Source organism: Callorhinus ursinus, unplaced genomic scaffold, assembly GCF_003265705.2.
Source record: "Callorhinus ursinus isolate GAN/ISIS: 27379988/994484 unplaced genomic scaffold, GSC_fseal_2.0 scaffold88, whole genome shotgun sequence".
Lineage (NCBI taxonomy): Eukaryota > Metazoa > Chordata > Mammalia > Carnivora > Otariidae > Callorhinus > Callorhinus ursinus.
This window is the reverse complement of record NW_027397150.1, coordinates 2,191,663-2,212,597: the sequence shown is the minus strand read 5'-3', so window position 1 is coordinate 2,212,597 and position 20,935 is coordinate 2,191,663. Positions and strand designations below refer to the sequence as shown.

At 42.6% G+C, this 20,935-nt stretch overlaps 1 protein-coding gene across 2 annotated transcripts in view; it reads left to right on the top strand.

The window, feature by feature from the left end:
- The window catches only part of COPA (COPI coat complex subunit alpha), a 50,579-nt gene that overhangs the window by 20,554 nt on the left and 9,090 nt on the right, over window positions 1–20,935 (top strand). The window contains exons 10-19 of one of the 2 annotated variants that reach the window (XM_025860738.2): window positions 335–417; window positions 2,886–3,036; window positions 3,990–4,056; window positions 5,192–5,267; window positions 7,129–7,211; window positions 7,876–8,015; window positions 8,567–8,652; window positions 8,768–8,906; window positions 20,460–20,622; window positions 20,724–20,870. In XM_025860738.2, the coding sequence (XP_025716523.1) occupies window positions 335–417; window positions 2,886–3,036; window positions 3,990–4,056; window positions 5,192–5,267; window positions 7,129–7,211; window positions 7,876–8,015; window positions 8,567–8,652; window positions 8,768–8,906; window positions 20,460–20,622; window positions 20,724–20,870 (1,135 nt within the window). Of the gene's footprint in view, window positions 1–334; window positions 418–2,885; window positions 3,037–3,989; window positions 4,057–5,191; window positions 5,268–7,128; window positions 7,212–7,875; window positions 8,016–8,566; window positions 8,653–8,740; window positions 8,907–20,459; window positions 20,623–20,723; window positions 20,871–20,935 lie in introns of both variants that reach the window. The other variant, XM_025860737.2, reaches the window with a different exon arrangement.

The following is a 20,935-nucleotide window of genomic DNA, read 5'->3' as shown; positions in this document are numbered from 1 at the left end:
AATACAACTTCCACGTGCATTTTTTTCTCCCCCAAATTTTAAACATGTTCTTCGGTAGTTAGGGAAATAAGAAATGAACGAAGGTAGTATAACAGGAAATCATGATGAAAAAGGGGAAATTGAAATACCGAAATATTAGGGTCAGAGAGGTTTCCTCTTTCTCTTGGTAGAATTTATCAAGACTCCTTTTACTTAGTGTATGCAATTTGCTGTCCCTAATTTAATCTTTAATCAGTGTGCTGGCTTACATTCAGTGTTCAGTGCTGTTGTATGTGATAGACTGAGGATTACTCTGAAATTAGTATTTTCCTTTGTGTACCTTTTGCTTTCCTAGGACTGGGGTTCAGACCTTCCGCAGGGACCACGATCGTTTCTGGGTCCTAGCTGCCCACCCCAATCTGAACCTCTTTGCAGCAGGTAAGGGCCATTTCTTCTCTTTTTCTCTTGTTTAAGTTCAAAGTTTGTAAGATACGAGAGTGAGTCTCCATTAGCTTTCTCTCCAGTTGATGCATAGCAGGGTGGTGGGGAGAAATAGGGTTCTCAGAGCCGAGCAGTTGAAGCTTCTCTCCTTTGCTCTCCGTCACCGTCCTGAAGAACCAGTCGTTCAGTGTTTGTTCTCCAGCCAGGTCCATTTGACAAGAAAACCCCTTCCCTCTGATTAGTTAGGAAGCTAATCGTGGGCACTCAGGGTTCTCAGATGGAGGAATTGAGGAGCTCGAGGCTGAGTTTCCGTCATCCTTTTAGCAGATACATGCTGCGCCTCAGGCCCTAGTCTGGGTGCCGCTGTGAGAGCAGTGCCTCAAGCAGTGTCCCCGACCCTGTGGAACTCTTATGTGTAGTGAGTGGGGGAGACCGTAAAACAATAAGTATATAAAATAACATGTGGAAGATGCTTTGAAGTAAAGGGGCATGGGGAGGGACATGAGGGCACTGCTGCTTCATGCTGGGTGTTGAGGACAGTGAGGGATGACACACACAATGCTGGCGGTGCTTTGAGAGGTGCTGGGCACGTGTGAGCGGCATCGGAGGCCAGGAGGGGCACAGCGAGTAGGGGTGGAGTCGTGGGAGGGAAGAGCAGGCCCGGCTGTGCTCCACCTTGCAGGCCAGGGTTAGAGTCCAGATTTTACTCTGAATGGGCGGAGAGCCATTGGAAGGTGCTGGGTAGGCAAGTGAATGATCGGGTTTATGTGTGGAGAGCTGACCAGGAGGACAAAGGTCAGAGGTTTCTCTGAGAGATGGTTGATGCTAGTAGGGAAAAAGCAAAACGTTTTTTAGAACAACTGGAAAGGCTTTTTAAACTAGCATCCCCGTTTAGCAAAACCTCTTATGTTCTTGCTGTATGCTAGGGATGGGGGAAGGACGGAAGTGATTGTAATTTCTGTCTTCAGGGAGCTGATGGTATAGTGCAGCTGATGGACTTAAACAGTTACAGTGCAGGCTGTTAAGTGCTGTACTGGAGGGTTTAGCATAGTGGACATACCATATCCTGTTAGTTTCAGGTGAACATCATAGTGATTCGATCTTTTTGTATATTACAAGATAATCCCCATGATTAAGTCTAGTTACCATCTGTCACCACATGAAGTTATTATAATGTCATTGACTATATTCCTTTTGCTGTATATTACAGCCCCATGACTTATTTGTTTTGTAACTGGATATTTATATCTCTTAATCCCCTTTACCTATTTTGATCACTCCACCACTTCCAACCTCTGCTAACTACCAGTTTGTTCTCTATATCTGTGGCCTGTTTCCGTTGTGGTGGTGTTCATTTTTGTTTCTTTTGTTTTTTAGATTCCACATATAAGTGAAATCTTAACAGTATTTGTCATTCTCTGTCTGACTTAGCGTAATTCCTCTAAGTCCATTTATGTTGTAAATGGCAAGAGTCCATTCTTTTTTATGGCTGAGTACTATGCCACTGTGTGTGTGTGTGTGTGTGTGTGTGTGTGTGTAACCCAATTCTTTATCTATTTATCAGTGGACATTTACGTAGCTTCCATATCTTGGCTACTAGAGATAATGTTGCAGTGTACGTGGAAGTGCATATATCTCTTCAAATTGGTGTTTTCATTTTCTTCAGATAGATATCCAGTAGTGGAATTGCTGCATCACATGGTATTTCTGTTTTTAAATTTTTGAGAAATCTCCATACTGTTTTATGTAGTAGCTGCAACGAATTTACATTCCCACCATCAGTGCATGAGGGTTCTCTTTTCTCCATGTCCTCATCAACACTTGTTATTTCTTGTCTTTTTGATACTAGCCACTCTGACATGTGTGAGCTGATACCTCATTGTGGTTTTGATTTGCATTTCCCTGATGATCAGTGATGTTGAGCATCTTTTCATGTCGGCCATCTGAATGTCTTCTAGAAATGTCCTTTCAAGTCTTCTGCCCGTCTTTTAATTGGGTTGTTTGTGTGTGGTTTTCTTTTTTTATATTGAGTTGTGTTTTTTATATATTTTGGCTATTAACTCCTTATTGGTTATGTGATTTACAAATATGTTCTCCCATTCAGTAGGTTGCCCTTTCATCCCTTTCATCTTGTTGATGATTTCCTTTGCTGTGCTGAAGCCTTTCAGTTTGATGCAAATCCATTTGTTTATTTTAGGTATAATGGAACTTTGTACGAAGTGTTAGGAGAACACAGAGGAGGATGTGTCTAAATGTGATGGTGTGATATGGAGGATTAGGAAGGGATTCACAGAAATTTATTTGAATAAAGATTCTAAGAACTGTGAGAATTTAGACAAGTAAAGGATACATTTAGGTATCTTGGTTTTTAGCACGCATATGCAATCCTCGTCCTTGTGTATTTCCTTTTTCCGGCTTTCTTTCTTGCCTGCAGCTGACTCTTTCCTCCTCTCCCTTTGCCCCAGGCCATGATGGTGGCATGATTGTGTTTAAACTGGAACGGGAACGGCCAGCCTATGCTGTTCATGGCAATATGCTCCATTATGTCAAGGACCGATTCTTACGTCAGTTGGATTTCAACAGCTCCAAAGATGTAGCTGTGATGCAGTTGCGGAGGTAAGTCAGACCTGTTCCCTCCCTCCAGACCCTCTCGTCTGTCGCCAGAGCTGATACCCACAAACTGGACTCTCTTCTTCCAACGACATTTTGGATCTCATGTCCTCTCACAGATTGAATCCCTCTTGGGGAGGCTGCTCAGTTTAAACCCCAAGAGGATGGTGGGCAAGGAGGATGCCCTGAGGAGAATGGGAGTTTCCCTAAGGAGAATGCTAGTGACCCTGTGCAGAGGAGACCATAACTGCCACAGTCCGCTGGGTCTCTTGCAAACCAGAGTCTCCGGTAGAGAGCAGCCCAACTTGGTGACAGGCCTTTTTCCCTCTGTTTGGCATTTCTGTAACTCTTCTTTGCTTTCCAGCAAAATGCACACATCTCTAAACTAGAATATATGTCTCTGGAAGCTCTTAACTCTGAAGATACGATAACCTCTGGGATGTCTGGCAAAAAGAACTGTCCTCTTGGAAAGCCAGCTGCATCAGCATGCTGAAACATTCATGGTGGCAGACTCTGGCATGAGGGTTTGATAACCACCCTCCAGCATTACTACAATAAAAAGATGGGTTTATGTGAACACTCCAAGGGACAGGAGAAATTAGCCAGAGACAGAGCATGTCATGTTACTCTGTGGTGTCCCCTGCAATTATGTGTAGGAATTTGTACCCAAGAAGAACCAGTCTCACTCACTACAGTGAGTGCTAACCCTACCTTCTGTTGAATAATTGGGCTTGTACTAGGGTTTGTCTTTTTTAAACTGTTTGTCAAAGCTGAATTAGGGATGTGCCCAAGCCTTAAAGGAAGGAAGAGAGTAGATGCAATATTTATTTTTCTTCCTGATTATAAAAGTGATGAGTATATGTGTAAAGACTGGATAAGTAGGAGGTGTGGGAGTGATTCTGTTCTTCCATCCTTATTCCTCTTCCGTATTTTCTCTTCTTTTCCATGTATAACCCCAGTGGTTCCAAGTTTCCGGTGTTCAATATGTCATACAATCCAGCAGAAAATGCAGTACTGCTGTGTACGGTACGTAAGCCATGGAGTCCTCCTAGGATCTTCCCATTTCCCATAGGTCTCTTTCTCATGCCCTTAGGGAACCTCTAATGGCTCCTTAGAAGCCACTTAATGGTCTTTTTGAGAGAGCTTACCCAGTAAACAGGCTCAAATCAGGTCCACTCCAGTGATGATAAACATGTTAGGGTTTGTGCACTTCTCTTACATAAGGCTGACGATCTCTAAACTTAACGGAGCATCAAGATGAATGCCCCAAATCACTACACGTATATATATCCTATGCAAAGAGGATGCTTATCTTGATTCCCCCATGTGGATAAAAATTGTAGAGCTGACTTGGACGAGGGTTCCTGTCAGTGGAGTTGCCTTCGGGGTCAGCAAGTAGCTCCCACATTTCTTGCCATATAATTTTGGGGAAAAAGAAATGACATTCTAGTTTTAGTCCCCTGTTTGCCAATTAAAAAGAATGAAAACCTGTCTTTCCCCGTATGACTTTGAGTGTCTAATCCAGTCCTTGTTCAGCATCTAAGAACATTTTTCTGACAGTTGTCTTTGCTATCTTTCCTTTGATTTTTTTTTTTTCCTCCCCTTTGAACAGACTTTAAAGGTGATGGGTTGTGTGCAAGTAGAGCAACCAGAATATTGGGGATTTGGTTCGTTAATTTGTGGAGCCAAGAGCAACCCTTGCTTCCTTTCAAATACAATCTGCATCTTTGGAGGATACAAAAAATAAAGTGCTGTGAATTCTGAGCTCTTGGGCAATGAGCCTGAGAATTTTTATTTTTTATTTATTTATTTTTTTAAAAGATTTTATTTATTTATTTGACAGAGAGACAGCGAAAGCAGGAACACAGCAGGGGGAGTGGGAGAGGGAGAGGCAGGCTTCCCGTGGAGCAGGGAGCCCGATGTGGGGCTTGACCCCAGGACCCTGGGATCATGACCTGAGCCGAAGGCAGATGCCTAACGACTGAGCCACCCAGGCACCCCGAGCCTGAGAATTTTTAGCTGTAGAAACATTCGCTTGCCCTCTGGGTGAAGAGTGAGGAAGGGATACCTTTGAATTGTTGTACGATGGCACAGTTTTCTGTCGGAATAGACTGCCGCCTTGGGTTCCTCTCACGATTTGACCTCTCTCTGTCGTTCACAGAGAGCCAGCAATTTAGAGAACAGTACCTATGACCTGTACACCATCCCCAAGGACGCAGACTCCCAGAATCCTGACGGTAGGTGCTCCCTGTGTGTGCCGGGCTTTGCACACAGTTCTCTCCTGTGCAGTCGCGCCTCTTCAGGGTTTTCACGTTCCATCCCCAGGCTGCGGCCACATCACTCATGTCTGTTGGCAGGGGCCGCTGACAGTTGCATCACAGGCGACCATGGTGTGAAATATTCATGTTCCTCCTTCATTTTATTACTCCAGCTAGATATATATATTTTATAATTTGGTTATTAGAAACTCTCCATTTTCTCTTTCAGCACAGCATGTTATCCTAGTTTATTGTCAGCTGATACGACTTTCACCCCGGTAGTTTCATTTATTTAAGAATGTGGTTCCAATCTTGCAGTGTCTCATCCTGGGACTAGGGATTTATGCTTTCCCATCCACATCCAGATCCGAATCGGCTTCCTTTTGCATGTCAAAGAGATAAGGCTGCTCACAGCCCCACACCCCACCAGGGATCCCAGGATCCAGCTGAGACCCCCATCTACCTCTTCCATCACCACCACCCCTTGTTGAGTCCTTCCTGTTAGAATTCGTAGACAGCCTTCTCAGAGGCTCCTTGCAGTCCACTTCCTCCCGTTGCTTCACAGAGTGTGTTCCTTGGGTCGCCACCTTACTAGCATGCTTCCAGGGCACTTTAGACCCCGTGAGCAGATTGTGAGAAGTGGTTTTGCTATAGCCCGGGCCCTGTTGTGGGCGCTACTGTGTCGTTAGCATTGCTGATGCGATTCACTGTGGTCCTGGTGAGAAGAGAGGAAACCTGTATGTCTTTGGCATCCATAAATCAGTCTTCCCTATAAATTAAACAGTGAAGCCATTTCTGACCAAATTTTATGATTGTGTCCCTCCCTACCCACCGCCTTACTCTTTTTCCCCCTCTGTTTTTCAGTTAATAGCATTTAAAATACCTTAGCTTTGTTTTATGACCACTTTTGTTTTCTCCATCTTTCGAGGGAGAGAATAATTAGTAAAGGAGTACAGTGCAGCCCGGTGACAAGCAACAGAGAGGAAGAGAAAGAGCAAAAGCTTGACGAGTGTGGCTCCCCAGCCCCCGGAGCGTGGGGGTGTCGGCTGTGATAAGAATTGCCTGTCATGCACAGGTGCTGGAGAAGTGCAGAGCACGGCTGGCCAGCACGTTCTGTCCACTTTTCTGCCGATGCTAATAGATAAAAGTATTTTGGGGCAGCCTTCTGTGTATGACCCTTGAGGTGTCCCCGAGAGTGGAGAGCCCATTCAGAATTCTAATTAGCCAGTGAAATGTTGGGGATCCGAAGAACATTTATAACTTTCTTCAGGGTAATAAGAATGATTGACATTTATGGAGCAACAGCTTGGTGCTAAACACTGCGCGCACAGAGCTCTTCTGCCTGTCAAGATTTAGTTGGGAGCGCTCTGCCCCACCCTGCTCTACCCTGAGGTCTGCATTTGCATGTTAAAAGCAGCAGAGCAGCTGCGTCCTGGGGAGGGGGCCCTCTCTACTCCAGCTTGTGGAGCTAGGAGGTCCTAGACGCTGACAAGCTGCATGCAGCGCTAGGCAGCTTGGCCAGCCAGGCCCTGCTCGTTAGCTTGATGGAGTGTGCTGTCTCCCAAGATGGGCGGTCCTTCTGCCAGTACATGGTGTTGGCTGAAATGCAGCCACTTGGCCTAGAGAAAAGAGGCTTGGCAGGGGTGGAGGTTGGAGTTTGGAGGGGACTGGTGGGGAAAAGTCACTGACAATAGCCTCAGGTTACAGCTGAATTAGTTAGGAAGCAGCTGAACTGGCAAAGCCAACATGGCAGCCAGCAAGACTGGCAGCTCGGTGGCACCTGACTCTGTCACCTGCCAGTGGCTCGTCACATGCTCCCGCCCTTTGCTTTTGTTCTCAGCTCCTGAAGGGAAACGATCCTCAGGCCTGACAGCCGTTTGGGTTGCTAGAAATCGGTTTGCTGTCCTAGATCGGATGCATTCGGTGAGTTAAGCCTAAAAGGGGAAACTGATTTCGGCGGTGTGGTGGCAGTGGTGTAAGTATTGCACAAAGAGAGAGCATGTTTTATCTCTGCTCACCGCCAGGGGAGTTGTGATCATCATGCAGATACCCCAATTGCCCCATCAAGCAGAGAAACCTGAAAATTGACTTGATTGGGTTGATGATCACTGTGGGTCTGAGCTTGAGAACCAAGCTAACGTCACTCTTGACAACACAGAAGCCAGAAAACATCAAATCTGAAATAGGTGGGCGGGATAAGGAGTAAATCTTCCTCCTTATGCTAACTACCGCCACTGGTACTTAAACATGTAAGCAGTCCTAAATAGGACAGACAAAGCTCTCTCAAGAAAATACGTAACAAAAATTTAAGCCCAGAAGTGCTGTCCTCTCTCTGGTTGAGGGAGGAATTCAGACTTCAGTTGGATTTCTCAGGATGTTTCAGTTGAGGGGGACAAAACAAAAGCTCTCTAGGCCCCTGGAGAGGGTTTGGGTTGGAGGGGGCTGCCGGGAGTGGTGACTGGCCTGGACAGGAACAACCCAAACTTGATTTCTTGAAGCTAAGAAACCTTTGCTGAGGCACGTCGTCAACTGTCGTCATCTGACAAACACACATTTCTGATAACCCCACCTTTGGTCATTATTTCAGCTCCTGATCAAGAATCTGAAGAATGAGATCACCAAAAAGGTGCAGGTGCCCAACTGTGATGAGATCTTTTATGCTGGCACGGGCAACCTCCTGCTTCGAGACGCAGAATCCATTACGCTCTTTGATGTTCAGCAGAAGCGGTAACATGTCAGGTGCCCCCAAGCAGACAGGCATATAGTGCATGAGGGTGGACCTCTGTAGTGGGAGCTTTTCTCCCATTGAGTTTGCCTCAGGCTTGGCCACTTTTGTGCTGTAACCCTAAGACTTTCTCGCCACTTTTCCCTCTGGGGTCACTTTCCATTCTCTCCATACTAGCGTCGCAAGGAGGGGCTTATTTATTGGTTTTTGGAGCACCTGAACGAAGAATGCTTTTGGTACTTAGAACTATGGGCACGAAGGGATGAACAGCATGGTTCTTGTACTTAGAGGAACTTACAGTCCACTGATGAGATCAGACATACACAGATTCCCTAATAATACATGTGAATGAGGGGCAGGGAGTGAGGGAAGGGAAAGTGCACGGTGTGAGCCAAAATGTTTCTGTCACTCAGCTACAATACAGAGAGTGTTTATTTGGTATTATTTTAAGAAACTGGGGCTTACATTAATTTGGAGATGAAAAGGATGTAGGTCTTAACCTGGGACGAGGGAGTCAGGTCCACTCAGGTTCACCTTTCTCTCTCTGTCCCAGGACTCTGGCCTCTGTGAAGATTTCTAAGGTGAAATATGTTATCTGGTCAGCAGACATGTCCCACGTAGCACTACTGGCCAAACATGGTAAGTCTTCATTATATCCGCCCTGATTTAGAGACCAGCCCTTCCCTCCCCATCCCTGCCAGTCTACTTCACTCACCCTGTCCAGCAGAGCACTCATGCCCTTTGCCTCTTACAGCCATTGTGATCTGTAACCGCAAACTGGAGGCTCTGTGTAACATTCATGAGAACATTCGCGTCAAGAGTGGGGCCTGGGATGAGAGTGGGGTATTTATCTATACCACAAGCAACCACATCAAATATGCCGTCACCACTGGGTAAGTGAATCATCTGATAACACAGAGTGGGAGAAGGTAGCTCTTGAAATCACTGTCCTGTCTCAAGGGATGTAACTGAGTCCTCCTTGAACCTTCTTCGTGGGAAATCTTTTTTGGGGCACATATGTGCTAGGCACAGCTGAACATTGTTTTTCAACTCTTTAAAAAATCGTGACATATGACCTGAATGCAGACAAATGCACGGAGTCCATACAGAGAGAATAGCAGATTGTCACGTAGTGGACGTCCGTGTCCCTGCCACCCAGGTGAGGAGCTACAGCAGAGCTGGCAGCCAGAAGCCCTCAGCCTTGATCACAAGCACCTCTACTTCCCACCCAAAGATCACATTATTCCGACTTCTATGGAAATTTCGTCCTAGCTATTCTTTGTAATTTTACTGCCCAATATGTGTCTTAAAATAGTATGTTTTAATATTGCCTGGTTTTGAACTTCATGTAAATCATACTGAATATATTGTTTCATATTTTGCTTACTTTGCTCAATATTTTGTTTGTAAGATGCATCCATGTTGTAGCTGTAATTTATTTATTTTCATTGTTGTATAATATTCTATTATATGAATATACCACAGTTTATCAGTTCTACTCTAGAGGGATGTTTGAGTGATTTCTAGGATTTGGCTACTGTAATGAACAATGTTCTTTTAAACATTCTTATTACATGTGTTCTGGTGCAAATGCACATAATGTTTCTCTAGAGTGTCCACCCAGAGTGGAATTGCTGGATCATAGAGTATGCATATCTTTGCGTTTACTAGGTAATGTGAAACTGCTCTCCAGAGTGGCTGTACTGATTTGCAGGTCCACCAGCATGGTAGAAAAGCTTCCTTGCTTATCATCCTTCTCAGCCCTTGCCTTTGCCAGACTTACTTTTGTCTATCTGGTGGGTGTGTAATGGCATCTCATTGTCATTTTACTTTGCTACTCTGATTCCTAATGACATTGAGCAACTTTTCAGTTGACCATCAGGATTTCCTCTTCTGTGAATTCTGTTCAGGTCTTTAATCTTTTTTTTTAATGAGTTATCCTTGTTAATTTTAGGAGTTCTTCATGTATTTGAGTGTGCATCCTTTGTCAGGGCTACGTGTTACAAATCTTAATGTTTCTTCCCATTCTGTAGCTTGTCTTCTGATTCTCTTTATGATGCCCTTTAACGAACAGATGTTCTTACTTTAATGTTAGTTGAATTTATGAATCTTACCTTTTATGGGTATTGGGTTTTGTATCTTCTTGAATAAATCTTTATCGACTCCAAGATTATAAAGGCATTCTTTTATATTCTCTTGTAGAAACTTTATAGTTTTGTTTTTCATATCTAGGACTGTGATCTGCTGAAGCTGATTTTTGTGTATAGTGTGAGGTGCAGGGGGCTCAGTTTCACAGTTTTCCTTACGGACACTCAGCTGTCCCAAAGTCATTTACTGAAAAGACCAATCTTTACCCCCTCGTTCTGCAGTGCCTTCTTCGTCACATATGAATCATGTTTCCAAAAAGGCAGGGACCTATTTTCTATGGGCTGTGTGTTGATCTCTGATCTCATTCTGTCTTAAAGTTATTACAGCTTTAGGAGTTTTCACATCTGCTAAAGCACGCCCTCAGATCTTTCCCACTTTTTTTTTAAATAATTTTTTATTGTTATGTTAATCACCATACATTACATCATTAGTTTTGGATGTAGTGTTCCATGATTCATTGTTTGTGCATAACACCCAGTGCTCCACGCAGAATGTGCCCTCTTTAATACCCATCACCAGGCTAACCCATCCCCCCACACCCCTCCCCTCTAGAACCCTCAGTTTGTTTTTCAGAGTCCATCGTCTCTAATGGTTCGTCTCCCCCTCCGACTTATTCCCCTTCATTCTTCCCCTTGTGCTATCTTCTTCTTCTTTTTTTTTTTTTTAACATATATTGCATTATTTGTTTCAGAAGTACAGATCCGTGATTCATCAGTCTTGTACAATTCACAGCGCTCACCATAGCACATACCCTCCCCAGTGTCTATCACCCAGCCACCCCATCCCTCCCACCCCCCACCACTCCAGCAACCCTCCGTTTGTTTCCTGAGATTAAGAAGTCCTCATATCAGTGAGGTCATATGATACATGTCTTTCTCTGATTGACTTATTTCACTTAGCATAACACTCTCCAGTTCTATCCACGTCGTTGCAAATGGCAAGATCTCATTCCTTTTGATGGCTGCATACTATTCCATTGTGTATATATACCACCTCTTCTTTATCCATTCATCTGTAGATGGACATCTGGGCTCTTTCCACAGTTTGGCTATTGTGGACATTGCTGCTATAAACATCGGGGTGCACATACCCCTTCGGATCCCTACATTTGTATCTTTGGGGTAAATACCCAGTAGTGCAATTGCTGGATCGGATGGTAGCTCTATTTTCGACTGTTTGAGGAACCTCCATACTGTTTTCCAGAGGGGTTGCACCAGCTTGCATTCCCACCAACAGTGTAGGAGGGTTCCCCTTTCTCCACATCCCCGCCAACATCTGTCGTTTCCTGACTTGCTAATTCTAGCCATTCTGACTGGTGTGAGGTGGTATCTCATTGAGGTTTTGATTTGGATTTCCCTGACGCCGAGCGATATTGAGCACTTTTTCATGTGTCTGTTGGCCATTTGGCTGTCTTCTTTGGAAAAACGTCTGTTCATGTCTTCTGCCCATTTCTTGATTGGATTATTTGTTCTTTGGGTGTTGAGTTTGATAAGTTCTTTATAGATTTTGGATACTAGCCCTTTATCTGATATGTCATTTGCAAATATTTTCTCCCATTCTGTCGGTTGTCTTTTGGTTTTGTGAACTGTTTCTTTTGCTGTGCAAAAGCTTTTTATCTTGATGAAATCCCAATAGTTCATTTTTGCCCTGGCTTCCCTTGCCTTTGGTGATGTTTCTAGGAAGAAGTTGCTGTGGCTGAGGTCGAAGAGGTTGCTGCCTGTGTTCTCCTTTAGTATATTGATGGACTCCTGTCTCATGTTTAGGTCTTTCAGCCGTTTGGAGGCTATTTTTGTGTGTGGTGTAAGGAAATGGTCCAGTTTCATTCTTCTGCATGTGGCTGTCCAGTTTTCCCAACACCATTTGTTGAAGAGACTGTCATTTTTCAACTGGACATTCTTTCCTGCTTTGTCAAAGATGAGTTGACCATAGAGTTGAGGGTCCATTTGTGGGCTCTCTATTCTGTTCCATTGATCTATGTGTCTGTTTTTGTGCCAGTACCATACTGTCTTGATGATGACAGCTGTGTAATAGAGCTGGAAATCCGGAATTGTGATGCCACCAGCTTTGCTTTTCTTTTTCAATATTCCTCTGGCTATTCGGGGTCTCTTCTGGTTCCATACAAATTTTAGGATTCTTTCTTCCATTTCTTTGAAAAAGGTGGATGGTATTTTGATGGGGATTGCATTGAATGTGTAGATTGCTCTAGGTAGCACTGACATCTTCACAATGTTTGTTCTTCCAATCCATGAGCATGGAACGTTTTTCCATTTCTTTGTGTCTTCCTCAATTTCTTTCATGAGTATTTTATAGTTTTCTGAGTACAGATCCTTTGCCTCTTTGGTTAAATTTATTCCTAGGTATCTTATGGTTTTGGGTGCCATTGTAAATGGGATCGACTCCTTGATTTGTCTCTCTTCTGTCTTGTTGTTGGTGTATAGGAATGCCACTAATTTCTGTGCATTGATTTTATATCCTGACAGTTTCCTGAATTCCTGTATGAGTTCTAGCAGTTTTGGGGTGGAGTCTTTTGGGTTTTCCACATACAGTATCGTATCATCTGCAAAGAGTGAGAGTTTGACTTCCTCTTTGCCGATTTGGATGCCTTTGATTTCTTTTTGTTGTCTGATTGCTGTGGCTAGGACTTCTAATACTATGTTGAATAGCAGTGGTGAGAGTGGACATCCCTGCTGCGTTCTTGACCTTAGGAGAAAAGCTCTCAGCTTTTCCCCATTGAGAATGATATTGACTGTAGGTTTTTCATAGATGGCTTTTATGATATTGAGGTATGTACCCTCTATCCCTATACTCTGAAGAGTTTTGATCAAGAAAGGATGCTGTACTTTGTCAAATGCTTTTTCTGCATCTATTGAGAGGATCATATGATTCTTGTTCTTTCTTTTGTTAATGTATCACATTGATTGATTTGCGGATGTTGAACCAGCCTTGCAGCCTAGGGATAAATCCCACTTGGTCATGGTGAATAATCCTTTTAATGTACTGTTGGGTCCTATTGGCTAGTACTTTGGTGAGAATTTTTGCATCCATGTTCATCAAGGATATTGTCTGTAATTCTCCTTTTTGATGGGGTCTTTGTCTGGTTTTGGGATCAAGGTAATGGTGGCCTCGTAAAATGAGTTTGGAAGTTTTCCTTCCATTTCCATTTTTTGGAACAGTTTCAGGAGAATAGGTATTAATTCTTCTTTAAATGTGTGATAGAATTCCCCTGGGAAGCCATCTGGCCCTGGGCTTTTGTTTGTTGGGAGATTTTTGATGACTGCTTCAATTTCCTTAGTGGTTATAGGTCTGTTCAGATTTTCTGTTTCTTCCTGGTTCAGTTTTGGTAGTTGATACATCTCTAGGAATGCACCCATTTCTTCCAGGTTATCTAATTTGCTGGCATAGAGTTGCTCATAATATGTTCTTATAATTGTTTGTATTTCTTTGGTGTTGGTTGTGATCTCTCCTCTTTCATTCATGATTTTGTTGATTTGGGTCATTTCTCTTTTCTTTTGGATAAGTCTGGCCAGGGGTTTATCAATCTTGTTAATTCTTTCAAAGAACCAGCTCCTAGTTTCGTGGATCTGTTCTCCTGTTCTTTTGGTTTCTAGTTCATTGATTTCTGCTCTGATCTTTATTATTTCTCTTCTCCTGCTGGGTTTAGGCTTTATTTGCTGTTCTTTCTCCAGCTCCTTTAGGTGTAGGATTAGGTTGTGTATTTGAGACCTTTCTTGTTTCTTGAGAAAGGCTTGTATTGCTATATACTTTCCTCTCAGGACTGCCTTTGCTGTATCCCAAAGATTTTGAACAGTTGTGTTTTCATTTTCATTGGTTTCCATGAATTTTTTTAATTCTTCTTTAATTTCCTGGTTGACCCATTCATTCTTTAGTAGGATGCTCTTTGGCCTCCATGTATTTGAGTTCTTTCCGACTTTCCTCTTGTGATTGAGTTCTAGTTTCAAAGCATTGTGGTCTGAAATATGCAGGGAATATTCCCAATCTTTTGGTACCGGTTGAGACCTGATTTGTGACCTAGGATGTGATCAGTTCTGGAGAATGTTCCATGGGCACTAGAGAAGAATGTGTATTCTGTTGCTTTGGGATGGAATGTTCTGAATATGTATGTAAAGTCCATTTGGTCCAGTGTTTCATTTAAAGTCTTTATTTCTTTGTTGTTCTTTTGCTTAGATGATCTGTCCATTTCAGTTAGGGGTGTGTTAAAGTCCCCCACTATTATTGTATTGTTGTCAATGTGTTTCTTCGCTTTTGTTATTAATTGCCTTATATAATTGGCTGCTCCCGTGTTCGGGGCATAGATATTTACAATTGTTAGATCTTCTTGTTGGATAGATCCTTTAAGTAGGATATAGTGTCCTTCTTCATCTCTTATTACAGTCTTTGTTTTAAAACCTAATTTGTCTGATATAAGGATTGCCACCCCAGCTTTCTTTTGGTGCCCATTAGCATGGTAAATGGTTTTCCACCCCCTCACTTCCAATGTGGGGGTGTCTTTGGGTCTAAAATGAGTCTCTTGCAGACAGCATATTGATGGGTCTTGTTTTTTAATCCAATCCGATAGCCTGTGTCTTTTGATTGGGGCATTTAGCCCATTTACATTCAGGGTAACTATTGAAAGGCATGAATTTAGTGCCATTGTATTGCCTGTAAGGTGACTGTTACTGTATATTGTCTCTGTTCCTTTCTGATCCATGCTGCTTTTAGGCTCTCTTTTTGCTTAGAGGACCTCTTTCAATATTTCTTGTAGGGCTGGTTTTGTGTTTGCAAATTCCTTTAGTTTTTGTTTGTCCTGGAAGCTTTTTATCTCTCCTTCTATTTTCAATGATAGCCTAGCTGGATATAGTATTCTTGGCTGCATATTTTTTTCGTTTAGTGCTCTGAAGACATCATGCCAGTCCTTTCTGGCCTGCCAGGTCTCTGTGGATAGGTCTGTTGCCAATCTAATGTTTCTACCATTGTAGATTACATATCTCTTCTCCCAAGCTGCTTTCAGGATTTTCTCTTTGTCTCTGAGACTCGTAAGTTTTACTATTAGATGTCGGGGTGTTGACCTATTTTTATTGATTTTGGGAGGGGTTCTCTGTGCCTCCTGGATTTTGATGCCTGTTTCCTTCCCCACATTAAGGAAGTTCTCTGCTATTATTTGCTCCAATATACTTTCTGCCCCTCTCTCTCTTTCTTCTTCTTCTGGTATCCCCATTATTCTAATGTTGTTTCGTCTTATGGTATCGCTTATCTCTCGAATTCTGCCCTCGTGATCCTGTAGTTGTTTATCTCTCTTTTTCTCAGCCTCTTTATTTTCCATCATTTGGTCTTCTGTATCACTGATTCTCTCTTCTGCCTCATTTATCCTAGCAGTTAGTGCCCCCATTTTTGATTGCACCTCATTAATAGCCTTTTTGATTTTGACTTAGTTAGATTTTAGTTCTTTTATTTCTCCAGAAAGGGTTTCTCTAATAACTTCCACACTTTTTTCAAGCCCAGCTAGTATCTTTAAAGTCATGATTCTGAACTCTAGGTCCGACATCATACTAATGTCAGTATTGAGTAGGTCCCTGGCAGACGGTAGTACCTCTTGTTCTTTTTGCTGAGGTGATTTTTTTCGTCTTGTCATTTTGTCCAGAGGAGAACAGATGAATGAGAGAACAGAATGCGAACAGGTTAACAACGTCTCCAGCAAATATACTCTATACAAATCAAAAAAGACCTGAAACCAGGGGACAAGAAAGGGAAAGAAAGAAGAGAAAAAAAAGGAAAAAGAAACAGATAAAAACAAACAAAAATAGAACAAAAGAAAAAAAAACCAGAATATGATCAAATATGATCAGGCTAGTGCATAGATCAGTGCCACACACTAGCTTTTGGGCATATTTTGGTCTGTCAGAAGAAAGTGCCTGCTAAAATTTTAAAGGAAGAAAGACTTATATATGTACCAAATAAGGGTTGATACAATGAAGGGATGGCAGATGACTGTAAAAATGAAAATTATAAAAGATTTTATAAAAGGACTTGATAAGATAAGAAGTTGTTTTTAAAAAGAAAGAAGAAGATTTAAAAAGAAAAAAAAGGAGAGAATGTGATCCGGCAGGAGACTAGAACAAAGCCATACACTAGTGATTTAGGGCATATTTTTATCTGTTAGAAGAAATTGTATCTCAAAATTCTAAAGAGAGAACAACTTATATATATATGCGAAAAATAAGGGTAACTACTCTGGAGGGATAAAAATATGACTCTAAAAATGAAAAATAAAAAATGTTTTTTTTAAAAAAGGGATTGATAAGATGTTGTTTGAAAAAGGGAAAAAGAAAAATTAAAAAAAAACAGTTAAAAAAGTTAACTTTGAAAAACTAATGAATCATGGTAAAAAAAGCCATGAATTCTATGTGCAGTATTCCCCTAGCGCTGGAGTTCTCCCGTTCTCCTTGATCGGTAAACTTGGTCTTGGCTTGCTGGCTGTTCGTGCTGATCTTCTCGGGGAGGGGCCTGTTGCCGTGGTTCCCAAATGTCTTTGCCGGAGGCGGAATTGCCCCGCCCTTGTGAGTCCGGGCTAAGCAAGCTGCTCCGGTTTGCTCTCAGGAGCTTTTGTTCCCTGCAAGCTGTCAGTACAGCTTTGGAGGACCAGGGTGAAAATGGTGGCCTCCCAATCTCCACGCGGAGGAGCTGAGGACTCGGGCCCCGCTCCTCAGTGTGCCCCCAGAGAAAAGCAGTCACTCCCGTGTCCCCGGTCTCCAGCCGCACTCCGTGCTCACCCGGCCTGTGATCGAGCGTTTCTATGTCTGGCACCCGACCCCGTGTGGAGTCTCCAAACCCAGCTGATCCCTGCGGTGCGCTTCTGCACCGCTCCTCCTGGGGGAGGAAGGGGAGTCTCCCCCCGCTCTGCCGCTTGTTGGGTCCCTGCTGGAGGAGCAGTGGCCCGACTGGGCCGCGGATCACAGTTTATGGCCACCCCGAGCTGCGAGCCCGCGCCTCAGTTCCGTCTCTGCAGCCGGCTTCCCCGCTCCGATCCCTGGGAGCTCTGCTGCACTCAGGCACCCCTGGTCTTTCTGTGACCCTGAGGGTCCTGAGACCACACTGTCCCGTGAGGGTTCCACCCCCCGCTTAGCCACTGGAGCGACGTCCCTCAGCGGAGCCGACTTCTAAAAGGTCCGATTTTGTGCTCCGCGGCTCTATCACTTGCCAGAAGCGGCCGGCGGAGGCCCCCCCTCCCCCGCCGTCTATCCTCCCGAATATCGCCTTGGATTCACTTCTCCGCACGTCCTACCTTCCAGAAAGTGGTCGCTTTTCTGTTCAGAGAGTTGTTACTCTTCTTATCTTCGATCTCCTGTTGAGTTTGTAGGTGTTCAGAATGGTTTGATCCCTATTCAGCTGAATTCCTGAGACCAGAGGAAATCCAGGTCTCCTACTCCTCCGCCATCTTGCTCCTTTCCCACTTTTATTTTTTAAAGTTATTAAGTTCTTTTCTAATTACTTTTGCCTTGAAAAGGCAAATTTTCAATTTTATTTTTGCCTTAAAAAGTATGTTAGAAACAGCTTGTGAAATTCCATGCAAAATAAAACCAACAACGAAAACACACTGTTGTGATTTTAGTGGGATTGCATTGGTTCTGTTTGTCATTTTGGGCCTTAATGACATCTTTACAATATTAAATTCCTGATCTGTGAACATGGTATAGTAACTCTTCATTTATTTAGGTGTTCCTAAATAAATGTTTACTCTTTCAGTAAGGTTTATAGTTTTCTCCATAGAGATCTTGCATTTCTTTAGATTATTCTTAGGTCCTTGGTAGTTTTCAATGTGATTTGTAAGTGGATAGTATACATTTAAAAATTTAATTTTCTAACTTTTTATGATACTTAGAAATACAATTACGTTTTTAAATTATTTTATTTTAGAGACCTTGCTAGACTTTTATTATTTTTAGTAATTTGTCTTTTTTTTCACAAATAATCATAGCATCTTTGGATAATGATGATTTGTTTCTTCTTTTCCAGTACTTATACTTTCATGTGTTTTTCTTGCACTGACCAGAATATCCAGCATAGTGTTGAAAAAACATGGTGATGGCAAACTTTTTTGTCTTGTTCCAATTTAAAGAGTGAGCTTTGGGGAGCCTGGGTGGCTCAGTTGGTTGAGCGTCCGACTTATGGTTTCAGCTTGGGTTGTGATCTTGGGGTTGTGAGATTGAGCCCCAGGTTGGGCTCTGCACTCAGTGTGGAGTCTGCTTGAGATTCTGCCCAAGAGTCCCTCTGCCCCTTCCCCTGCTTGCACTCTCTCTCTCTTAAATAAATAAAATCTTTAAGAAAAGAAAAAGAGTCAGCTTTCAGTGTATTGGCGTTATGTAAGCTTGTTGACTTCTTTAGAGATAGCTTTTATTTATTAAGGAATTTCCTTGCTATAGCTCAGATAAATACTGAATTTTATTAGATACTTTTTTTGCATATACTGAGGTAATCATAGGATTTTTCTCTTTATTGATTAGTGTAGTAAATTAAATTGATTTTTAAAAAATGTTAGACCAGTGGGGTGCCTGAGTGGTTCAGTTGGTTGAGCATCTGCCTTTGGCTCAGGTCATGATCCCAGGGTCCTGGGATCCAGCCCTGCATCGGGCTCCCTGCTCAGTAGGGGGTCCTGCTTCTCCCTCTCCCACTCCCCCTGCTTGTGCATGTGCTCTCTCTCTAATAAATAAATAAAATCTTAAAAAAAATATTAGACCAACATTGTATTCCTGATACAGATCTAACTTGGTCATAATGTTTTACCCGTTTCTGATATTGCTAGTTTCATTTATTTATTTATTTTTAAAGATTTTATTTATTTATTTGACAGAGAGATAGCGAGAGAGGGAACACAAGCAGGGGGAGTGGGAGAGGGAGAAGCAGGCTCTCCACTGAGCAGGGAGCCTGATGCAGGGCTCGATCCCAGGACACTGGGATCATGACCGGAGCCGAAGGCAGACGCTTAATGACTGAGCCACCTAGGCACCCCTTGATATTGCTAGTTTTAGTTTGCTAGTATTTTGCTCAGGATTTTTGCATCCATGTATGTGTGTGTGTATGTGTGTGTGTGTGTATGTGTGTGTGTGTGTGTGTGTGTGTGTGTGTGTATATATATATATATATGAGATTGGCCCATGACTTCCCTTTTTCTTTCTGTCCTTGTCAGGTTTTGGTGTTGAGGTTGTGCTAATTTCATAAAATAAGGAAAGTAATACACCTTCCTCTGTTCTCTCAGTGAGTTTGTAATAAGATTCGGTTTAATTCTTCCTGAAATGTTGGGTAGAATTTGCCAATGAAGTCATCCAGGCCTGGATTTTTTTTATGATTCAGTTTATCTTGTGTAACAGTTACGGGACTGTAGGGGTTTTCTATCTCTTTTTAGTCAGTTTTGGTAAATTTTACTTTTCTTGGAATTTGAGCATTTAAAAAAACTTTATGCCTATCCTCATCCTGTAGGAGCTAGAGTAATATGCTCTTTTCCATTCCTAATATTGCAGTTCTATCTTTCTGTTTTAATTAGCTTCATGAGAGGTTTATCAATTTTATTTAGCTTTTGCCTTTATTGTTTGAACTCCTGTGTTGTATTTTTGTTTTCTATTTCTTAATTTTATGATTGGCTTCATTATTTTTCCTAAGTATATTCTTTGGTTTAACTTTTAAAAGAACAAAATTTTTTAGTTGGGTGCTTATTAATATTTATTTTTTATATTATATGTATTTTTTAATATATGTACATAGAACTCATTAGTTTTTGGAGTTTCTTCTAATACAGTGTGTACACTTAGCTTCCCGGATTATCAATCAAATTTTGTGTTAGCGATGTCCATAAGTTTGATAAACTTTTAGTTTTTGTTCAGTTTAAAATATTTTTTGCTTTTTATCATTTGTGTGTCAGAACTTCGCCTCTCCCGCTCTTCTCCTTTTGCCTGTAGCTGCAGGGAAGGATTTAACTGGCCCAGTGATTGTATATCAGAACTTTAAATTTAACTTTTAGGACTGATTCCTGTAGCCATGTCTGTTGGCTCTCAGAGTCATAACTTATGAAGAAAGGTCATACCATGTGCCCCGTGTTTTCCTGCTTCATACAAAAGAAAAAGTAAATGTGGCATTTAGTTCTGCTCTCTTTTGAATTGCTTCCCATCTGTACCATTGTGCAGATGGCACTTGGCCAAAGAGCAGTGAGAAGATAAGAGAAGTTGTGTCCTAAGCTTGTTCCAGGTCCTCACAGGCCGGGTTTTGCCCCTCATTTGCTGAAAGTTGTGCCCTCTAACTCCTATTTGCAGGGACTACGGGATCATCCGGACTCTGGATTTACCCATCTATGTCACGCGCGTGAAGGGCAACAATGTGTATTGCCTGGACAGGGAGTGTCGTCCGCGGGTGCTCACCATTGATCCCACTGAGTTCAAGTTCAAGCTGGCCCTGATCAACAGAAAATATGATGAGGTATGAAACAAGAATGCGCACTAGGGGTGTGAGAGGGCCAGCACTCCTTTTTCCCTCTGAGTGATCTCTCCTTCCTGCCGCTCCGCACCCCAAATGTCTAGGTACTGCACATGGTGAGGAATGCCAAGCTAGTAGGACAGTCCATCATTGCTTACCTCCAGAAGAAGGGCTACCCGGAAGTGGCACTGCATTTCGTCAAGGATGAGAAAACTCGCTTTAGTCTGGCACTCGAGTGTGGAAATATTGAGGTGAGGGAGATGTGGTCATGAGTCCCACTTCATTGCAGAGAAGGTGATTGGGTTAGGGTCGCATT